At 37.1% G+C, this 23,177-nt stretch overlaps 1 protein-coding gene across 3 annotated transcripts in view; it reads right to left on the bottom strand.

Annotated features, from left to right (window-relative positions):
- INPP4B (inositol polyphosphate-4-phosphatase type II B) overlaps positions 1-23,177 on the bottom strand; it is a 300,152-nt gene that overhangs the window by 184,326 nt on the left and 92,649 nt on the right. For all 3 annotated transcript variants that reach the window (XM_082758698.1, XM_082758699.1, XM_082758700.1), the window contains exons 4-6: positions 14,235-14,319; positions 5,504-5,728; positions 3,685-3,729 (exon numbers count right to left, since the gene is read on the bottom strand). In XM_082758698.1, coding sequence (XP_082614824.1) covers positions 3,685-3,729; positions 5,504-5,728; positions 14,235-14,319 — 355 coding nt within the window. The remainder of the gene's footprint in view (positions 1-3,684; positions 3,730-5,503; positions 5,729-14,234; positions 14,320-23,177) is intronic.

The following is a 23,177-nucleotide window of genomic DNA, read 5'->3' as shown; positions in this document are numbered from 1 at the left end:
AGCACTTCTACTACCAACTGAGCCTTCTGCCCTACTCCCTCCTTTTTATTGAGTTTTCCTGTGCTGCTTTATCAGTTCATCATGAAGTAAATGCAACTACCTTTAGAGATGCAAGCTCTTAGAAACTTCATAAGTGCTCACCTGTATGCATAATATAATTTATATCCTATAACCATTACCTAATATTTCAGCTAAGTAAGCTCATACTACAAAGTAGCTACACTGCAATCAGCATTAAGTCAGGAACCTACACCATGTGTAGTTAGATCCAGGACTCAGAGACTTGGTTATTTTGAAAAACAAAACAGTAACTGGCAACCAAAACCAGTTAAGTCCAGAACAAACACCTGTAGAAAGAGCTAACTGTGCAGTAATCTTGCATCAGACAGTATGCAAGCATTAATGAAAAGCCATATTCTATCTTAATTACTGGTGAGCTCCATTTCTGAAAGTTACTTATTGATCAACTATTCACCAGTGACAGAAAAAATATAAATTATGTGGCAATAACTGAAAGATACTTTTAAAGTTAAAGGCATGTCCATATGAGCTGACATAAGCAAATGTTTATCTGCATACGTGTTTTTTGACACGAAGTCTAATTTCTACTTAGCTAATCAAATATTGTTCATACGTCTGTGACTAAAATTAAAGATATAAACCATTATTTCGGGAATGGAGACCAGTTTTATATGTTATTTTGTTTTCCAAAACATAAACGCTTAAGACCAGTTAAATCATTTTTACAAGTCTCTACAGAGCCCTAAAATGTGGTTACTTTAGGTACACCTTGTAGTAGTTGGCTTGCTTGCAGCAAATCTCTATGTATCACCCTTCCTTACCATGCTTTTTTGGTTTACTGGACAACAAGGCCTTGGAAGTCCTTTGTTAGCAAGTGCTAAGTTTCTCATTTATTTACTGATTCCTAAAACTATAGCTACCCGCACTGCTGTAATATGGATATTGAACAAAATTACCTTAACAGTCTAATTTTATAGAATTCAAGCCTCCAAAAGATAGAGCAGCCAAACAATGCTCTTGGCCTGCCACCAGCCAAGAGGCAGATAGTTGGCGCAGCTGATACTGCAAGGCAGTGCATCTTTCCCAGCCAAATTCTTCCTTTCACATCCACAAGCCAAAAGCAGCTGCTGCGTTCATGTCCATTTCTACAGCACAGTGGTGGTGAGTGGGGTGGTGGCAGGTAGGAGATACTGCCAGGGTTATATTGATCTTACAGTAACAAGGGTAACAGCATATGACACATTGAAGTCTTCTGTGGACCACTCAGTCACTTCACATGGATTTCCATGATGTAAATTAATGTTTAGTGTTATTTTAAAATAAGACACTAAGGGTCAGCCTTGCTGCCAAATATCCCTGACTTATAAGCAGTGACCAGGAATACCAGTGAAAAACACGAGGTTTATGTTTCTACTTGTTACCTGAGCAGGAGAAGCAGACTTCAATGTATAATACAACTCCATGACTTGATCAACAATGATGCAGAATAAACCAGAAAATAAATTCCTACTAAAAATAAATAAATAAAATGCAAAAGACACCATGGGTGAATATAGCTTCATCAAGCATTAGCATGAAAACATCTGAATATAGTTACACACTTTTTTTTTTTTTTTTTTTTAAAAAAAAAAAAAAAAAAAAAAAAAACCACTTCTTCTGGCCTGGGCACATTTGTCACAATAAAAATGTTTCCTGAAGTACAGCTTATCTAATTGCCATTGTCTGTAGCACCTTCCTCCCTTTTCCAATTCCACACCAGGGTCATTCTGGGAGTTTGTTATGGCTGGAACATTGCAATTTTACTAGCTATGCCTAAATACTCCAGTCACATCATCTACAAAAATGCTTATAGAAAGAAACAGGAAAGTTACCTTTAGAAATGTATTAGAAATAGAAAGGTAAAAACAGTTTTTTATCATCTTTATAGCATGGTAATTTCCTGAGAGAACTAGGCCTTTCTTCTGTGCCAACTTTTATAAGTTTCAGAAGTAGACCCTACAGAAGAAAAAACACTATTCCACAACATTTTTTACAGCTGTAACCATCTAGTTTAAAAAAAAAAAAAAACAAACACACATACAGGTGAAACTACCCTGGTATACTTACGAGAATCTAGAAATTACTGCATCCAATAGAACTGCATCTGCCCAAAAGGGCATAACTTAGGATTTCTGCTTTTAAATCAGTGTTGTTACTGCCATACAAAAGCCAAGCATAACCCAGTTCAAAGGACAAGGCCACAAAGGACAAGTGACAGGATGAACAAGGTGAGAGCCTGCAGTCACACCACTGATGCCATTGTGTTTGCTGTATTGGGAGGGTTGCAGAAGGAGATCTTGTGGGTAAAGTTCTCCAAACAGTGGAGTTCAATGGATTTTACTGCACTCTTATTCTTTTGCTCTCTTGCACACACACGGTGATACAGGGGGTAAGACCAATCTGGTACGGTAAATAAACAGGAAGGAAAAAAAGAGGAAAAAAAAAGAAAGGCTAAAGTCATGATTTCCACAACTAGAATATCCACTGCTACAAGAGATCTCTTGCCCCCTTACAGTTGGGTAGGACACATTTAATGGAAGTGATAGCATGATAGTAGTAGAAACTGTCCCCTCTCTCCCCCCTGAGGATTTTTATGTAAGAGATTTTTCCAATTCTTGCAGAATCTTTGCAATAGACATTTTCCAAGTGTTTCTATCAGAGGAAATATAACAGATACTGAACAGCTTTAAAAGTTTCTCATTGTACAACTATAAAACAAGATGCATATTAACAGATTATAGGAATACAAAAATAAGAAATTTGCCAAGTATATTTATATATTTCAGAAAATACGAAGCATATAGCATGAGATATTTCAGAAGATCTGTTATTTCAAATTGTGATTTTACTGTTTATAGGAAGAGACAATAAGCAAGAAGCCTAGCTATTAGTCTGATTTCTGATAAGGAATTATTGCATTTAATTTTTCAACAGCAAAAGATCATTTATCTTCATGTTTGGCAAGTTTGAAATTTCAAGTTTTTGCTCTGAAAGAGCAATAACAAAGTTAATAATTCACTTCTCTAAATGGTACACTCTTCAGGAAGCAAATACTCTGCACCTTTACGTCATAGTACAACTACATAATTATTCTACTAGCTTTCTTGATTTATTCAGCCATCTTTATTATGCTGTATACCCCTGTATAGAGAGGGTGGCTGGAGCTGATAGAATACCTCCTGAAATGAAGTTATTTTACTAACTGAAAGTATAAAAAGGGAAAATTAGGCAAACATTTACATCCATTCCTGTCTCTAAAAAAGATCAAGGCTTTTAAATAAAGGTTTGTTCTACCATCTGAATGAAAGGTCTTTTTTAAAAGTGCATCTTAAACACAGTTCAAATTAGTAACATTTCATAAACAACATCGACAGAACTATGGGACAGATTTTCAGCACAGTAGAGAAGTAGAGCATTTGAGAAGTCAGCAGATCTTCAGATATTTTAACCAAACAGGAATACCAAGACAGCATTTCAAAGACACACACACAGGCAGGTCTCCTGCCTATCTTGCCTAAATGAACCAGAGCTCTTACGTTCTTTCTTTTTCAAGAGGCAATATGCTGCACTACATAACACTACACATATGCATACACACAGCAAGGAAAAAAAATGGTATCTTACCAAGACTGAACTCCAACTTTGGTTCATTTGCAATCCTCTGAATACCTTTTAACATTAAGAAAGGAACATATTAGAAATAATTTCATTTTAATATATTTTTTAAATACAACTTAAAAGTTTTAAATGTCTTATTCATGACTCATTAACTACCTGCCACTGCCAATGGAGAAACATTTCATAATTAAAAAGTGGGAGTGAAAGAGGTCTTTGCATGAAGTACTTATCCAGAAAAAAAAAATTTAACTTCTACAGTTGACTTCTGTCTTAGTAACAGAAACTTTTCATTGACGGGAAAAGAAAATAAGAAAAAAAATCAGGTATTGATATCTGTAAGATTTTTGATCCCAATTATCTCCGAACATAAAGTTTTCCTGACAGATACTACAATTCTTTTTTTTTTTTTTTTTTAAATGGGTACGCTATCACATTAAAAATAAAAACAAGAAGTATGTCCTGCGAAAGTATGTAAATTAGGTTAATCTAGGAAAATATATCGAAGTTGTTGTTTTACAATTTACATGTAGGTCAATAAAATAACCCTGCTCTTTATTAGAAAACAGTATTTGATTTTGTTTTTCATATACTGAAAACAAGAACATTTTAGTTCCTTCCACTTTGGAATCAAGTTCTAGTGCATATGTACTGCTAAGGGCTATATATTCTACCTACATAGGACAAAGAAGTGAACCACAGAACCACAATAAGAGGAACACAGGAAGGATGGTTAAATAATAGTGAGTTGTTCACCCTCTGCAGGAAGTAATTGAATCCCAACTACGGTATCGATTAAACTTGTAGAAAAGAAACTGTCTCACGGCAACATTTATATATCATCTCCAGTAAGCATCATTATTAAGTAGTTGAAATTACTGAAGTACTGAAGAAATTGGTCCGACTTGGGTGAACCAAGCTGGTATATAATCGAGAAAATAAGATTTTTGTTACAAATATAGGAAGAAAATAGCTGTTCACGTTCCATGAAATTTGATGTTGCAGAATAGGTCTGGATTTCAAATTGTTCTCATTATTGTAGCTAATCATTCAAGTCTGACCAGAAAAAAAAAAAAAAAAAAAGAAAATGCAGCTGCAGAGCTTGGAAAGGTCTTGGTCAGTAAGAAATAATAAATAAGATCTCCCTTTATTTAAAAAAAAAAAAAAAAAAAGAAAAAAAAGAGTTATAAAAATTTCTCTGACCACAAATTTCTCAGAGTTCAACCTCACCACTAGCAGAGTCAGCATGTTGGCCCGGAACATTTTTATGAGTGTGCTGGACACAGACTTGATTAAGTAACTGGGCAACTGAAATACAGTACACAGCAATACGGCATAATTCAGGCCCCCATGCATCCAACATGACTCAGTGTATCGCTACATGCTTTCATACCCCCAGTACTTTTATATTATGAAGTACACTTTCATAACACTAAATTAAGTGTCACTAAGTATCTAAACTAAGTATCACTTTGCAAATAGAAGAAAATTATCAGATATTATCTTACATAGTAACCCATATATTCATGTAGTACACATAACAAGAACAGGATATTTAGGTCTCATGAAGAAAACACATTAGAGAAAAAGGCCAGAAATGTAGTGATCACATATTTGTTCCTCTGAAGATAATCTGCATAAATTTAAGTATAATTGGTAATGATATATGCAGATAGTTTTGATCAATTCTCTCCTTCTACAATTGCATTTTGTTAAGCAACAAGTAAAAGAGCATTACGTACACAGTCTATAACACTAACCGTGTTGCTATATTCTGTGGCATTTTTATTTTAGCACTCTAAAAAAAAAAATGAATATATGCACTTACTCGTAAACTGTGGCTCTCCTAAACTGTCTACTTGTGACGAAGGGAGAAACTGACGGGCTTCATCTGATGCTCTCTCCTCTTTGATTTCCATGATCAGTCTCCGGAGCTGCTGAATTTTATTCCTCAAACCTTCCGAATTTGCCTCTCCCAGTGCCACAGCCCAAGCTTCACAGTCTGTCTTAGATGCAGCTTCAATGTAAAGATCTGGTTCTCCACTCTGAAACTCTGCAGTCAGAAAACATCAACACCGTTGTTAGGAACTCTTATTCAGACCGGGGATCACAACAAAATTGTTATCCCACAACATTAATGCCACCACACGTACTTCTTCCATTACAGAGCCACGCAGCCCATCCAATTCTTGAGCCAATGCCCTGTTCTTTAGTATTTGGTGCAGCACAAAGTCTATCCACAGAGCAGTTCTAAAAGCAATTAACATATTGCTAAACCAGGTGGATGAATCAAACTGAAATGGGAAACCCTTTTTCAGGACAGATTCTGCAGCTTAGCAGGTAGCTATCAGAATTGCTAACTTAAACAAGAATTTAGCAGGAGCAGCAGACAGAGAGAGACAACGTAATTTCACCAGAATCGATGTGTTCATCAGTTCTTCTATTAGACCTGCACTTTCTGCTCCACATTTTATCCATCCTTGGCAGAATACTGCTCATCAATACATGCAGATAATTTAGCATGACATAACTCCTCTGTGAAGGCCCAACAGGTTGTGCATGGGAGCTTCTGACCTCATTACTATATACGTGTCTTTTGCTGTTCTGCCTGAAGTCTAATTGTTTAATGATGAAATTTTCTAAGGACGAAAGACAGAAGGCATTTAAAAAAATGCCAAAGCTCCCAAGGAAATGCAGGTAAGTAGCAAGGGTCAGTCGTTTGATTAGAATTAGCACAGAAAGAAATAACACCTCTTAAGCATTTAAAATTCTGTAGCACGGACAGCTTCACAGAGCCGCAAATTCAGTGTGACATGGTGTGTGATAAACACAATGAAGAATGAACTGCGAAAGAAAAAAAAAAAAAAAAAATCAATGCTTCCCTGAATATGTTACCAACTGATTCAGAAACATAAAACCCTATGAAGCACCTGTGTTAAGAAGGATTGAAGGATTTGGTAGGACATCAAAATCATTTTGACCTAAATGAGCCATAGCTAATATTACTAAATATAATAATGTTAATAAGCAGAAAACTTGCATGCTTTCATAACTAGTTCAAAAATCTAAACAACACACAGAACTTTTCTATATACAAAGTGAACTTGAATTCCCTTTTCCTAACTTGAGTATCTAACCTTGGGCACTTACCCACATATGTTATTCTAAACCCATTTGCACTTCATAAACTGAGCATCTGCCACTTACAATTAACTATGCCTTTATTGTTATGGGGGACAAAAGATGCAAACCTCAAGTCTGGAAGTCTCTTAAAATTGTGTTGGCACAAATCCCAGTAGAGGTGGAACAAGTTGTTTGTCTGGTAGTGGATCTAAGGAAATGTAAATATCTGCCTGCAGCTGCTGATAAGAATTCAGAACAAGATTTCACAGACCAGCTGAACTAAAGAATCCATGAAGAATGAGGGAGAAGAAGAGCAGAAAGTGGGGAAACGTCCTTCTAGCTTCACAGGTACTTTAAGAAGTGCTAATAAGGATTTAAACTCTTGCCTCTGGCCCCAGCTCAGTCTGGGAAATAAGATATTCAGTTCATGTGACAAGAATATTCAGAATCAGAGGGAGATGCAGATGTTCATCTGATCCTTATTTGCACACAATATATATTTGCCTTGAGTGACCAAACCTGAACAAGCTGAGCTTGACTGTTTGTGAAAATTAATTCAAACAAAAATTTCACCTGTAAGCTCTCATGTGATCTGCTACTGCATCTGGGGTGGACAAGCGGGCAGTAACCTTCAAGAGGACTGGTAATTAGAAGAGCTGATAAATTCTCTTATGCTCTAGTAAGACCTGTGACAGCACAGTTATCTACTCCCTTCTGTCACTAAGCCCAGTAATTCAGAAGTTTGGTTTTACTTCGTTGTATTTTAGAAGTACCAGTGGGAAGGAAAAAAGAAAGGGGGAAAGAAAAGGAAAAGTGGCATGTAGGCAACCACCATCAAGACTGAAACTAACCATCAGTCATCCAGATATTTACAGGCATGCAAAACACCTGCTTGTACCATTCAGTCTTTAAAAGCTCTGAATTTTTAATAGAAGCAGCTTGGATTTCCAAGATGCCTTAGCTAATGAAAGACTGTCACACAAACAAGCCAACACTTGACAATCAAAATTCAAATATGCCAAGGTGTTCTTTTTTTTTTCTCTTTATTTTTAAACATAAACAGGAACAGTGATCTTGCCTTGAAATATTCTGCCACTAGCTAAATAAAAAACATCTGCTTTGGGAGGAAATCAACATTTTGCAATTGAAATCGTGCTATTTATATTTACCTCTCAGCTGTGGAAATCAGACTGCTGAGCACAAAAGGCATACTGAATCATACTTAATATGCATAAAACCAGAAAGACATCGTGAAATGCAGTGTGAGTGGACATAATTCACTGTATTCTGATCTAACAGGTGCCAGTTTTGAAATCTGGAAATTTATTCCCAATTATCACTTCAAAACTATACTCTGCTATATTTAGGTCTTTGGGGGTACTCAGAACAACTTCTTCGGGGTACTCAGAACAACTAAGTTAAATTCTGAAAAGCATACGAAACTGCCACAAAAATACCACTCTGCAAATGTAGGAAGTTTTATTCTGCAGATCGAACAGTTGGCAGTATATTTCACATGCTGATTCAACGCATGTAACGTTTACGTACAACCAGTTTACATACTATAAGAAATAAAAACTGTCTTAACCATTTTCAAAATGCACATTGGCAAAAACGTCTGTTGCAATAAAGGAACACAGGTTTATGTAAGTAATAAATCACTATCATGTTCTTCTTTCATATTGTCATGTTGACTATTATTTTAAATCATATGCAAATAGATAATCCTATTGAGCTCAGATAGTTAATTCCAGGTTTTATTATGGAGGCAAAACTTAGCTGCCATGAGTATTTCTGAAAATAAAACTGTATACCGACAAACCCTCAAATATAATGAATGCCTCCAGTGAGTGATGGGTATATCAGTAGAATTATATTTGTCCTGAAACATCCTACAAAGGAGAATTTCATGGGTAAGCAAAAAAAAAAAACTTGTTATTCACATCTAAAGTTACAGTAGAAAACACAAGTAGTCAGTCAAAAATGAATTAACTGCCACAAATACTAGCCTCAAGGGAAAAGAAAAAGGAGGAAGCAAACATTACTAACTCTAGTGAATGGACTTGATACCAAGTGTTCGCACTGATACTTGGATAAAGCAGTGCAAGCCAACCCCAGTGAAAGCCTCTCTTACTCTAACCCAACCATCTAAAGTCAGAAGTATATTTTGGTATTAGTTCCATCATCCTAAAATAACTTCTTGTTGTCATAGTTACTTTGTAATAATACTTAGATTTCAAAAGTTTTTCACTTTAACAGTACCAACTGCCTCTTTCCTCCACAACTACTTTGATATTTCAGTTGTTTTTAACAAGGGAGTTGTGAGCATTTTTAAAATCTTAAGTCCCTTTTCATTTTAATAAAATCTTCAACAGAAACCTGGGTTTCTCTGAAACTTGCAGTAAATAACTGAGTCTCAAAAAAAAGCAGACAGTTACTGGAATCAACCTTTGTCTCTCAAAAGACTGCAGTTTAATAGACAGACTTCTAAAAATAATATATACATATACACACACACATTTCTAAGGTGTAAGGAGAAATGTTTTTCACTGCAGCTTTTTCATTTGGCCTTTTTTTTTTTTTCCCCTCTTAGGAAGGCCTAATTGACTTAATTTACTAAATATGTAAAAGTGACAGAAAGACTGATACACTATGGTTTGGTTTATTTTTCATTAAGGAGAGCTGTAAGCATAAAATCATGTTGAACAGTACAAAAGAAATTGCTGGCAGTATTTGAAAACATGTACAATGCACATGGTCAGTGTCCATGATAACAGCCCCTCATCTTCTAGGGAATCACTTTTTCCCCCTCCTACACCAATATTCAAAATTGGAGAGTTCAAAAAAGGTTCAAGGTTCTCTCTCCATTCACACACACTAGCAAAAACCAATTCTCAACTGCTACCTCAGGCGTGGTAAATGGTTGGAAATATCAATGAACCACTGTCACTCTAAAATATAAAGCACCATCGCAGCTAACCACCATAATTCTGTAACAAAAGCAGAATGAAGCTTTGATACATAAATTATATCTGCAGGATATTTCTAATACAGACATCAGAGGCTTTTAATTCACAAAGCTGACTGAATTCTATATGCTGATGCATTTCATGTTCAAATTAGTATTGATGAAATCATCCCACGGTTACTCGTGATTCTACGTTAATCTTCCTTTGAAAGTTCAATTCTTGATCAAAGATAAAGAATTTAATTAAGAATTTTATCTTCAGTGGTTGGGTTTATTTAATTTTTTCATTTTGCAATTCTAGAATAAACTTTTTAAGTTACCATTATAATCTTCATTTAAGTCCCCACAGAAGTTCACAAAGACAACTGAGGTATTTGATATAAATACAGCATGATACAAAACTTTGTTTTCCCAGGTTGACGATCGCACTATAATACTTCCTTTCTTTCACTTCCAGCGGGCTTTCACACATGCCCTTTCCTTGAATTAATTAACCACGCACCTACACTGAGAGCCAGGCAGGCCACACAAATATTTAAGCACCCCAATGGTATCCTTAAGAGCACTGAGCAGAAGTCCTACAGCATACACTACAGCTTTTGCATAGCAGTTGACTTTTTAGCAAAAACGAAGTAATCAAACCCCTGGTTGAACCATCAATCCACCTTCAATAAGGCAGAATTCAAGGACCTTGATTCTCTATGCAAGTCTATCAGAGTAAGTAATGTATTCCTCAGTTACCACACCTCAAAACAAGCGAGTGATACTAACCTGCCTTTCCAAACCACTACCACTGAAAGAAGCAAAAAATTCCAGGCTTTTTGGGTTACATACTACTCACAAATGGCAAAGGGAATGTTTGCCATCTAAGGGTTATTCATACATGTGGGACTTTCACCTGACACCCTGCAAAACATTGTAGGTAACTCTGACCTTGCATCAAAAACTCGGTCATCTTCCTATCTTCCCTCCTTCCTCACCACGCCTCACCAGCCCTACCTGCACGTCAGAGCTCTTACTTCCCTAGTTCTCACCAAGAAAGCACACACAATAATAAAACTGATACATTGCTAGGTAAGTTCTTACCCTGAAAAACTGAAGAGATTTACAGATCAAGAAAATGCAGTCCCTGAATGTAGTCTCTCACATCCAATTTCATTTTTTTGTGCCTGCGTCTCTTGGGTTCATTCCCAAATTTTTGTTGTACCACATGGAGCGAAGGAGGCCCATAGAGATGGCTCACATCCACACCATGCAAGTAACGTGAGACTCCATACAACAGCTCAACTTCAGATTGCTCTTTGGAGAGATTCAAGCATCCAGCCACACAGCTCCAGTCACCCTATTCAAGAGTAATGTAAGTGTGACCAAAAACTACCAACATTTTCCTCACTGAAGCCTGGCCTCTCCACAGGCTGCAGGGAAATACCTCCTCCACCCTGTGGTGCTGCCACTGGAGCAGGCTGGAACCGTCCCAGGGTAGGCCCAGCCCCTCCTCACAGGGACCACTTCTGCAGACCCCCACTGCTGCCAGCACCTTGCCACATAAACCATCTTTAACGGGGCTTCCAAGGTCCAGAGGAAGAAAGGAACATATAATTGTAATAATTTAGAGAAATATTTCAGTGTTTGATGAGGCTATGATGCTTCTCTGTATTGTCAGGTGTGACCACTGCGGTTATTCAGGAGAACTGGAGCTGAGGAAGTTAACAATGCATTGCTCAAACCTTTCAGTGCACAGCAGCCGTTTGCAGGTTTAAGACCTTTTTGAATAAAATTGCTGAAATACTCTGCTTACCACACTTTTCTGGATTTCAGAACTGAATCACACTCATGTGAACCCTCGTGAGCTTTAAATCAGATCCGCCTCATGCTAGTCTGACCTGCTCCGTTAATAGCAGCTAGTCAATGTTATGAGGGCACATGAGAAACCAGCCAATACAGAAGGATGTTTCACCTAACAAATCTTTGTTTCCTTGAATGTTTCACTTAGAAATGTTTTGAGTTAGATAGCTTTGGGAGCATTATGCTTAAAGTGCTTCCACAGATCTATCCACTACAACTACCTGACCTCCTTTGCACTCTACTTACATTTCAGTGAACACAACACTGAGGCAATCAGCTTCACAACATAACTGAATATTGCATGAAAATTTCCTTCTATTTCCCTCTGTGTTTACGCTACTGTCATATATTACATTATCTTCTTAGCTATCTGATTCAGACTCCGTTTCTCACTGTCCAGTGAGGACTTAGCCCACTGCTCAGAGAAAGATGGAGATAGTCAGCCGGAAGCTCATTCCTAAACCCCCCTCACAGCTTGAAGCCTGAACCTGAACCATCCACTGATTTTCTTTATCTTGCAATCTGTCCCTTCCTAGCTGCAAAATTTATGTTTAATGGATGAACTCAGCCTCCTTTATCTTGAGCTTTGGTTGTGTACTGCCATAGGTGCCCTTGGCCTGTTCCAACAGGAATTTGTCATAGTGAGCAATTAAATTCTCCTATCCTGTTTCTACCCAAAACATTTCAAGCCCCACATACACATTTTACAGCTTGTTTTATTTGGCTCCCAGTAATCAATTGATATCTCAATGATCAGGTAGTAACAAGGCAACTAGCTTTTCCATGACAAAAGCCCCCAGTGATGAAGACCTCTTCATTCTTGAGTATCTTTCCCTCCCCCCTTTTGTCTTCTGAATTGTGTTTTTATCCTACTGTACACAGAATATGATTTCACTTCCTTTAGTACTTTACTGTCACTCAGTACACAGTACACTATTTTCATTCCTCTTTGGTTTTGTTGGAATACCTCACATATCTCGCTTGCTTTCTCTTTTCCAATTCAAAGAATTATCTGCCAGCCTCTTGCCCTTGTTCTCCAACACATGAAACTGCCAAGTTTGAAATCTGTTGCTTCTCTACCTGTCTGTCTCTTCCTCTGTCTTTTGTTGTATTCCTTTAGTCACACTCCAGGTATTCATCATCATTTCACAGCTCTGCAAACCTTTAGTTTTCCGTGCTTTTTCCTCTTTTCTCCTTTAAAACTTCTTTTTAAACACTGGTTTGATATGCTACCCTTACTTCTAGTTACACTACTGACCTTCAAACTCTCACTGGAGACACAGACTTTCTAACAGAGACAATTTCTGTTCCTAACTATGGAAGTACATTTCTTTCTCCATACATATTCCCAGTCACATTTTCTCCACAGGCAGTCTCAAGTGCTTACTCAGTACGGAGTTGTCTGCTTCTCCTGTGTTTGGACTTAAAATCTGCCAGTCTCATTGCCATAGAAACCAGCCTGTTTTCAGGCTTCAAAGCCAATTAAAAGGATCTTGTCAGTAATTAAAACTGAGTTCTTGGTATAGCAGCATTATGTTAAAGCACTAAAAAAAAGCACCAAAAGGGAACCAGCATGACTGTATTCATACCCAAACTGTAACATCACCACCTCATAAAGTCAATGATCCCAATTAATGAATTAGAATCAATAAACGCAGAATCAGAAAAGCCTCGATTTGAGAGTCAGCAGTAATCATTCAGCTATTATGATTAGGCAAAGTAATGCTTCCAAATTCAGAAAGACATCAGATTTAATTCCATTAGTGAAGATGCGGAACTGGACCTATTTCTCAAAACACTATCCAGAAAAAGATGAAAGACAATGAGCACATTTCGTGTCACTGCCTTCTCAAACGTAACCAAGCACTAAGAACCACTTCAGTAGGTGACTGTTTAAACTGTGAGAAAACATATTCAGTGCAATTCAAAAAACAAAAACAACAAAAAAAACCACCACTTGACATTTAGATTTGGGTAGGTAAAACTTGCTTGCTTTTGTAAACCTCTTAGATCAAAGCTAAGTGAAAACATCAAATTCATCTGAATAGTTATACTCTGCGGTAGTATTGGAAAGACTCCACTTCATGAAAAAAAAATAAACACAATGGTTATTTCAGTTGTTCTTGCAGAGAAAACTGTATGTCAGCATTTTCTCCAAATGAAAATCACACTAAAATTATAATTCTGATTTCTATGATTTTTTTTTGTTTCAATTCAGCGAATGAAAACTTGATAAGAGATTAGAAAAAGCAGGAAACCCTAAATTAATAGGGAGGTCAACAATAACAAATCATTTTGAATACAATGAATTAAGCGTGCATCAACATAAAATCCACGTTCTACATAATACCTAACAAACCGAAGCATCAAACTTCTTGTCAGAGAAAGACTATTAATTTCACTTTATTTTAGAAAAAGTAAAAATACAGCTTTTAGGATTTTCTCGTCAGGCATGAATTCAGAGACAAGCAATATTTAGATGTATACATCATTAACAGACAACAGGACAAATTTTAGCTAAGTTTATGACAACGTTTCAGTGTCTGGATGGTTGCTTTTTTGTTGGTTTTGTTGACTAAAATAAGAAATCCACAGTGAACATACTGAGCTGTGTCTTACTTACTGAGAATTATTGAAACATCTGTTTTACTTCTGAACTCCACAACCCAGCACCGCTCCAGGATTACCACTTCGGAGGCTTCCGAACTCTGTGAGACGTAAAGATGACAAAACATTAGGATTTGAAACCTGACAGGGAAGTCCTTCTGTTTGGCTGTTTGCCGCCAGCACAGCATGTCGATACAAAAACAACGAAGCAGAATAGTCACTAGGCAGATGGATACAGGCTTGCTTTAATTACCTATCTGTGCTACCCTACTTCAGTTCAATGAGCTTTAACAGGAATGAACTGTTGGAAAAGACCACAAAGTAAACTAAGAAAAAAAAAATAACTATTTTTTTCATTGCATAGGTTTAGGTGCCACCTCATTCCTAAGCAAATCAGTTAAGTCCATGTAATGCCAACTTCCATATTTACTACTAATGCTGAACGAAAAGTTGGCTTCTACAGTATTTTCAAGTAAAGAAAACATGCAATCTTCCAATAGGCATTTCTACTTAATTTTCATTTTAAAAGGATTTCTTTATCATAATTTGAAACTTTGAATGTTGTGTCTGGCTATGCAATTCAGATTGCATTAAGTGATATGGGCCTATTGCAGAGCGTAATACAAGTCACCAGTATCATTTCTGGGGAGTGCTCTATAGACAAGATGAAGCCTCTTCTTCTAGTTTAGTGAGTCTGACTCATTTTTCAAGAAGAGTGAAGCAATCAATCACTCCCTCAGAATTAATCTTTTTTTCCCTTAAAATTTTTATTATCCATTTTTTATCCCTAACATCTGGTAATAAATAACCATTAGAGCACGTGCCCATTCGCCTTCTCATTGCAGGATGCCAACAAGTCACAGAGCTCATCATCTATTTCAGTGAAATTCTTCAGGGACAAACGTAAATTTTTCCTTTAACATTCCTTCCTTGAGTGTTTCTTTACTCCAACTGTCCCTAACAATGGAAAATTTCTCATTCTCCACCAATTTCACCACAAGCCTGAACTTTAGTTCCATTCATTTGATGCCTAATGAATGACTTTGTTAAAAAAAAAAAAAAAAAAAAAAGTTCATTAGATTAACTTTAGCCTTAATAGATCATTTAGAGGGAAAAAAAAAAGAGGGAAAAGTAATGAAACAGGCAAGACGCACAAGTGCTGCATTGAAAACTTTTTTTTATTTATAGAATCCAACAAATTGAGCATATATGGCAACGCAGACATGATTTCCAAGTGCTGTCAAATGAGGTATTCTTCAAGTATCTTATCAGGGAAAGTAAAATACAAGATCAACATCTTAAAGCCCTTATCAGAAGCAGGTAAATCCATCCTGAGAAAAGAGGCAATAATACTTCTAAAACACAACAGCAAACTAACTAGGAAGAGCTCTCCACCACAAGAATGCTGATGACTATTGTAACTCTTCAGATTTTGAAGCAAGATATGAAGACCTATATAGTCTCCACTCTGATTGTCCCTAGGTAAGTGGATAACGCAGCCCAATTCCTTTAAGAGCTGGCAATCTTTTAGCAAAAAAAAAAAAAAAAAAAAAAAAAACAACCTAAAGAAAGGTTTTATTTCAGAAGCTAACAGAGGTCTAAGTCAATTTAACACTCAACTGTGAATATAGGAAAGACTTCTACCCAGTTTCTGTCCAAAAAAAAAATATTCAGATTAATTCCAACAGCTTTGCCCCATTACATACCTACAGAAAATGGTTCCTCTTCTAATATTCATGTCCCACTGCTCAAACATGCAAACGTGATAACTACCTAGATTTCACATTTCCTCCAAATCATAGATCTGCAGTAATGTGCAGTAAATTGAAGACTCACTATATAAAGAAAAGCAACTCCAAATTGCATGGCTCTCAGAGGAGTCAGGTATACAACAAGGCCAGGAATAAAGCAATCAAAGCTTTCCTGTAGTTGGCTCTAGTTGCCAAAACTTACAGAGCTGACGTTTAGATTTGTAAAGAAAAGTGTATGTAGAAAAAAAAATATCATCTGGCTAGCAAGAACTATCAAATAATTAACAAGAGTTTCAATCAGCAGTGTTTGTCTCACGCTGCAATGTGAGACGATGGTTCAGGTGACATACAACATGAACTACAAACACAAGAAAGGAAGGTGCAGAGTATTTCAAGCTTCCTGTGTTTTGAGATGGCAGATACTGTAGTACAAAGGCCTTTCCAGAGAAGAACTACTCCATGCCATACACCAATGCAAGCTGGAATGAAATAACACAGCAACTTCAAATGAATGTATATGCTCTTCCAAGATACACAATTGAGTACTGTGATCAGAGGATGTGCTGTTACTTTTTCTGTACATGTGAGGGAACAAGAAGGGAAACAATAAAAAAGATGAAAAGAGCATAAGACTGCCAGAAGAGAAAGCACACGCTGCTGCAAAACATCTCCCACATCTTGACACAAAGCTGAAGAAAAAGATCTTCAGCATTACTATTATTACAGACTTTTTTTTTTTAATCATTTAGATGAGTTATACTCTATCTGGCACACAAAAGCCAATGGGAAATTTACCCATAAATGAAATGAAAAACTGCAATCAAGGGATCCATTATGCATATCTCACAGATCAGCTTTGTTTATCAGTATTTAAAGGGACACCAAATTTCTCTCTTGCTCTAAGTACATAATATGAGCTTATTTGGACTAACTGTTAATTCACTTTTCCTTTTTGGGGATACATACCAAATCCGCAGGCAGCAAAAACAAACAGTAAATTGTTTTAAACCAGTGATTTGGATAGGAAAATAAAAGATTCATAAATATAAGTAGAAATATCCAGATAAGTAGAAATATTTAAAATATCCAAGTAATGATGCTACAGTAGAACAGTACCCAAACCCTAGAATGAGCAGAAACTGTATCTTTCTATTTGCTTAGCCAAATGATGGGCCAAGCTTTGCTATCAGGATGATGTTGTAAATCCTAAATAATCCTCTGCTATCGGCTGTGTCTGCTGTGAGTTTTGAATCAGACCAGTCAAGACACCTGACCATTTCCACAGCTAGTACTAAAATAAAAGATACCTGTACTGGAACACATCAGCAGGTGTTTGCTAACTGCATATTCATCTCTAGAGCATTTTTGCAGTTAGAAAGCACAAAAATGGAATTACATTCTTAAAGTAGCAAGGATAACACACAGTAGTTGAAGCTAAAACAGTACGGCTTCCAATTGCTTCTAACTATGCACACTGAATTTGCAACGTACATTGTAACTTGCATTTGTAACTATGTCATTGCAGATTTCCATTTTTCTCTGAATTGGGGGTGAAAAAGCTTTCAAAAAATCAAAGTGCCAGGAGACTTAGAACTGTCAAACAGTGGCAAGTCTGAGCTATATCTGCGTTCCTGTACATTTGTCTCCATGCATCATGGAGGGGGAGTGGAAGTGTGTTAGCATGAAAGGATTCTACAATAGATTTGTTGCTGCAGGGAGAAAGAAAACCTGTTAGCTATATCGAGTAGAGAACTGAACTGATGGTTAAAATTAGAAGTGACATCCCAAGCATTTGCTCCATGTTAAACAGCAAGTAGAAAAGTAAAATGACAACACTGTGGGAGAGAAACAAACACTACAGAAAGTACAAACCCTTCTAATAATACGTTTTGAAAAGCCTCCATTATCAAGGGTGGAGAAGAGAAGGTTGTGTGATATGGAGGGAATGGGAAGAAATCATACAAAAATTCAAGAATCTCTACTTATAACTTCAGACTTTTGGTTTAAGCTAATTTTTGCCAACTTGAAATAATTGAAGACCTTGGACAGTTCAGTGCTACGTACACCGATCTACTTACGCTTTTCAAAACAGTTACTTTCTACCCTCATTTATTAATGCTCCTGTGATGAAAACAAGTTTAGGTCTAAGTTTTATGGAAAAGTAACAAAATGAAAATGGATATAGTTGTTGTCGCTCAGAAGTAACACAATAGACAATATTAGGGACAAAAAAAAATAATTAAAAACATAAATGCTGATAATTGTAGGTTTCTAATCCTTGCTAGTTATTTAAGAAAGTATTTTCAAGACAGGAATCAGTAGCAGCAGCTGAAGTTTCTCAAATTCATTTTGAATCCTTACCGTGTCTTCCCCCAAGCTGCAGTCATCACTGTCCACCGGACACTGGCTGTCTGCAAAGCTCAGCGAAGCCTTAACTGCACAGGACTGACCTCCAGTACTCTACCACACCTAATGCTTTCACTAGAAGCCACAGAGGAGGAGCTGCTGTCTCAGTGGACCTGAAAGTCCAGGCATTCAGGCACCCACAAGGCTGCTTACAGTGATTTACAGGCTAAGAGATGAACTTGCAGCAGGAAGAGGGAAGCGAAGCACCCACTCCTCATTAGGGACTCTCCCCTAGTTCCATCGTGTACCTACACAGCTGCCTGTGCAAAACCAGCTCCCAAAATCTCAGTGTCCTCAGATGCCTACCGAAGGCTGGCTTTGCAGGAGGAGAGTTAGAAGACGGCTACCATGGATGATGAAACGGCCTCTATCTCTCGGGGCACCTGCAGCGCACCAAAGGCCCGACTGCAACCCAGTGGCAATCACGACCTAACGTTCAATGAACCAGCTCCGATACAACAGCAACAAATTTGTAACAGCATTAGGTGTACAACTTGCCTCTTATCCTCAGGTTTTGTAACTTCAGTGTTGGCAAATAAACTAGTCAGATTGATACTACCTCACTAACACGAATGCACTCAGGTCGGGCTTTTGACTAAGCACTGCCTCCTGCATTTGTTGTTTTCAGTGTCAACACAAATAAGGTTCATCATTCTGCAGTTAAAGCGTAGCTTATATACATGAACTAACAAAAACAAGCAACAGGCTTTACCAGGGTAATTTCATTCAGAAATAGAAAAGCTAATAGTCTTAAAAAAGACAGGTACAATTTAATTCTGCAGTGATATGCCCATTACCAAAAAGACTAAAATACAGTGTTCTAGCTTTGAGGTAGTAACAAATGACTGTACAACACAAGCAAGCATATAATTTGAAAAATGAGAAATCCCCCTTTATATGCTGGCAAACAGTATTCACTGCAACACTCCAACAATCTAAAATCTCCTTTTATGTTACATCTTCTTCTGCCACATTAACATTCCCAGCCCATTGCCAAGCCCGTGACCCAAGCTGTGAGATAAGGTAAGATGCAGCCACCTTTACAAACCATCAGCTCATTGAAAGATACTCAAATAATCATTTTCAAAAAATGCCCTAACCACTGTGATTAATCCATCATGTAATGCCACTAAATACCAACTTCATGCTGACAATAACAGCACTAATCTACATTCACTCCAGAAAATGCTGCTGACTTAGGTCACTGAACAAATCCTGCAGAACAAACAAGTACTTTTAATAATCTATTACCTGTAACAAACATGAATAGTTTACTCTTTTTTTTTTTTTAGTTTTGAAATGCATTAACAATGTACAAATATGTTCTCTTCATTTATACCCCATATTTACTCTGTTTATTATGCATATGCTTAATTAAAAAAAAAAAAAAGAACTCAAAGTTAAACATTTTCTACATTCTACACACAGCTTGAAAGAATCTCAAATTACCTTTCTTACAAAAAAGTTAATTATATACAACTTAGATAAGAATTAGTTATGTTTTCCAAGAAGTTCTATTTTGGCACAAGACTCCAGGGCCATATCACAACACACACCTCAGATAACACACTTAAAAAAAAAATTGTTTCCCCCTTTGTTTTACACTTCTTGGCTGTCTTTGAAAGAAAGAAAGAAAAAAAAAGTGTTATTAATCACTGGCTCAGTTCCCAATATAATATCTTTTACTTCAAAAATAGCCTAGAATAAGAACGTTAACTGTACTTTAAAATAAGGTATTGACAGCTTAATTACAGCTTTTACCAGTTTTAGCAGTACCAGAAGGGTAAGGAAGGCAGAACACCAAAATGTTATTGCTGCAAGTATTGTGCATTTGTAAAAGGCATTAACTCAACATATTTAAAGGTCAACAGTGAAGGATGTTTCTTTCCATATCTGCCAATTCTCACCATTTTATGTTAAGTTCACAGCATCTGGCATAACTTTCAGTAATTCCCAATTCCTAATTCCTGGAGGCACAATATCACAAGCTTTTATTATCAATCTCAGCCTTCCTGCAGGAGGAGAGCTTGAGGCAGAACCTAAGCATTCAAAGCCACAAAGTTCCTCAAGAAGATTTATCCTCTTGGTGGTGGGGGGGGGTTTTTTGTTTGTTTGTTTTTTAAAGATGTATGATTTTAACCCCAACTCCTATATTTTAAGGGTCAAAACTAGTTAAATCTTGAAGTGGTAAGACAGCATGCTTCAAAGAGATAAAACTGAAGTTTCCTTGCTGTGGTCCATTTGAGCCACGGGTCCACCTCTCCCATTAAAAAAAAAAAAAAAAAAAGGCTCAGATGAAACAGATGAATCACACCCTTCCTTCAGGAAGCCCAAGGAGTGGGAAAGATTAAAGACCCCCAACCCCTTCACGAGGAGGAATTCTCTGACAAGATCCCTGTGCCTCATTGATGCAGGGAGGCATACGCATCTCCACAGGGTAGAATCTAGCTTGCAGAGAGATTTCAGAAGAATGTCATTTCATTTTCTGATAGAGGAAAAAAATTAACGCAGGTGTTCAAGAACTGATATGTTTTACTTATTTTGGTACAGCAGAATAACAGAGGATGACGTTGTCTTGATACTTAAGATGCATAAGTTTCCTAGCACTACATGTATTGACAGCCACCATATTATGATTACACCCTTAAATAACGATTTCCAGCTGTGAATAAACTAAACAAAAACATTTTAAAAATAGCAATGGACACATTCATAGTATTCCCTAGATGAGAACAGATGTCCTACCTGAATGGTTAACAACCATTTAGTCATTTCTATTCAGTACCAAGTTCAGCCTAAACAATACTGTGCTGACAAGACCCAGTGAAAAGAAACGTCATATTTAATGTTAGGACATTTCTGACTATTTGACTTGAGCATACAATAAGTGCAAAAATACAGATGTTTCAAGCATCAGCAGCCAAGCCTGAACTGATCCCAGCGGAAAGGGGACCACTACTACAGATCTGTTATTCCTTCCGCAAACCCTGGCAAGCAAGATTTTATGAGCATTGATACATACATTGATTAAAAAAACAATTGGAATAGTTTTGTATCTTTACTATTGACAAAGAAGGGATCATCATCTTTCTATAATGACTCTCCCCACCCAAAAACCAAGTTCCCGTTACCCATTTAAAAGGTTTGGATGTAGTCTCTTTTCACACCAGGGATTTTTTACCCTCTCAGATGTATGCTCTACTCGCTAATTCTCAATGGCACACCTCTGTCTTCAAAGAGCCCCATATATTTTCAAATGCATGCCTACTTGTACTACCCACAGCATCTCGTGGTAAGCAACTCCAGTTCTTCCACTACCTGTTCCATGAAACATCACTGTCTTTTGCTTAACATACTTCTTTTCTTAACATCCCAAGTTCTTGCACTAGAATAGCTGATAAACCATTAATGCTAATCTCCTTCAAGTTGTTAATGATTTTGGATATTGATATCACAGACCATCTTCCTTATCTCTTCTGGCTGAAGAATTACATCTTGATCGTTCCTTGTACTGATGGCGCTAATAGCCCTTCTCTGAAACTTCCCCAGCTACTTTATGTACTACGAGGGGGACTGAACTACTTGGTAGATCTTCATAGAGATTGAGCGATGTTATCTTCTCTCTTTTCCCAACTACTCATAACATTCGACTTAAGCAGGACTACAGCTGATCATCTAAGGCCATCTTTCCAATTTAAAGACAAGTATGTCATGGAAAACAGTGTCCAATGCTTTGCACAAGCCCAGTTAGATAATGTCAGTTGTTCTTCCCCTATCCACCAATGCTGTAACGCCACTGTAGAAGGCCACCAGATTTGTCTGGTGTGATCTGCCTTTATTGAAGCCATGTTGGCTGTTGCCAATCACCTTATTTTCCATGTACCTTAGCATAGTTTTCACAAGGATACACTATCAGCTTTTCTTTTTTGTGTTAGAAAAACTATTCTCGCTTCTATTTGGAAGCAAGCTATCATTTTTTCCCCCCAAGTCTTCTGAGCACAGTACTTTTGAAAGAAGCAAATGCTATTTTTCAAGGTGCTCATGACTCAGTGTGCTAAGAGACTAGTGCTGTGTGACTAGCTATAGTCTCTAAGAGGACCAAAAGAATTCCAAGGAGGCCTAAAAATTGTCACCAAGTAGTCCTTGCCCAACTGCAATGAATTCCAACTTGTACACAGACAAACAAGTAAAATAAACCCTTTCAATGCCTTTTATTTTAAAGCATCTATTTTACTTCCTCCCTTCTCCTTGTTCTCTCAGGCTGAAAGGGCCATAAGCAGGAACGCTGAAACACAGCTCTGCCTTTAAGCTAACCCAGCACACCTCTGTTCTTTACAATAGCAACATTAAGCCCTTGGTATTTCAAATGCATATGTTCTGTATTTTATGTTTGAGGAAAAGTGAAACAACGCCACACAGAAGCCCAAACCTGTTAAGGACATTTGTTTTGAAACAAAACAAAACAAAACCGTATTATTATTTTCTCCCAGAGAAACTTTCCTTCCCATTTTCTCTTACAACCAATAAGTCACTGGACATAAAAAGCAAAGTGAGCAATTCATGTGCAGGCATCCAAAAGCAGCAAACCATCTAGGTTACAAGCGCTTAAAATTTGGAAACCTCTTGTATCATATACCATAAAATGAGAGCTTTCATAACCTTACTACTCCAAGTTGAAAAAAAGGAAGAGCCACCTGTCTTCTCTACTGATTAACAAGATCGTTTTATTTCCAACATGGTATTGACTTTCTGATCTTCAGGATTATGTCTTAGGAACTCTAACTAAAGAGGAACTACTGAAG

This window comes from Aythya marila (assembly GCF_965140915.1).
Source record: "Aythya marila genome assembly, chromosome: 4".
NCBI lineage: Eukaryota > Metazoa > Chordata > Aves > Anseriformes > Anatidae > Aythya > Aythya marila.
This window is presented reverse-complemented; position numbering and strand designations above follow the sequence as displayed.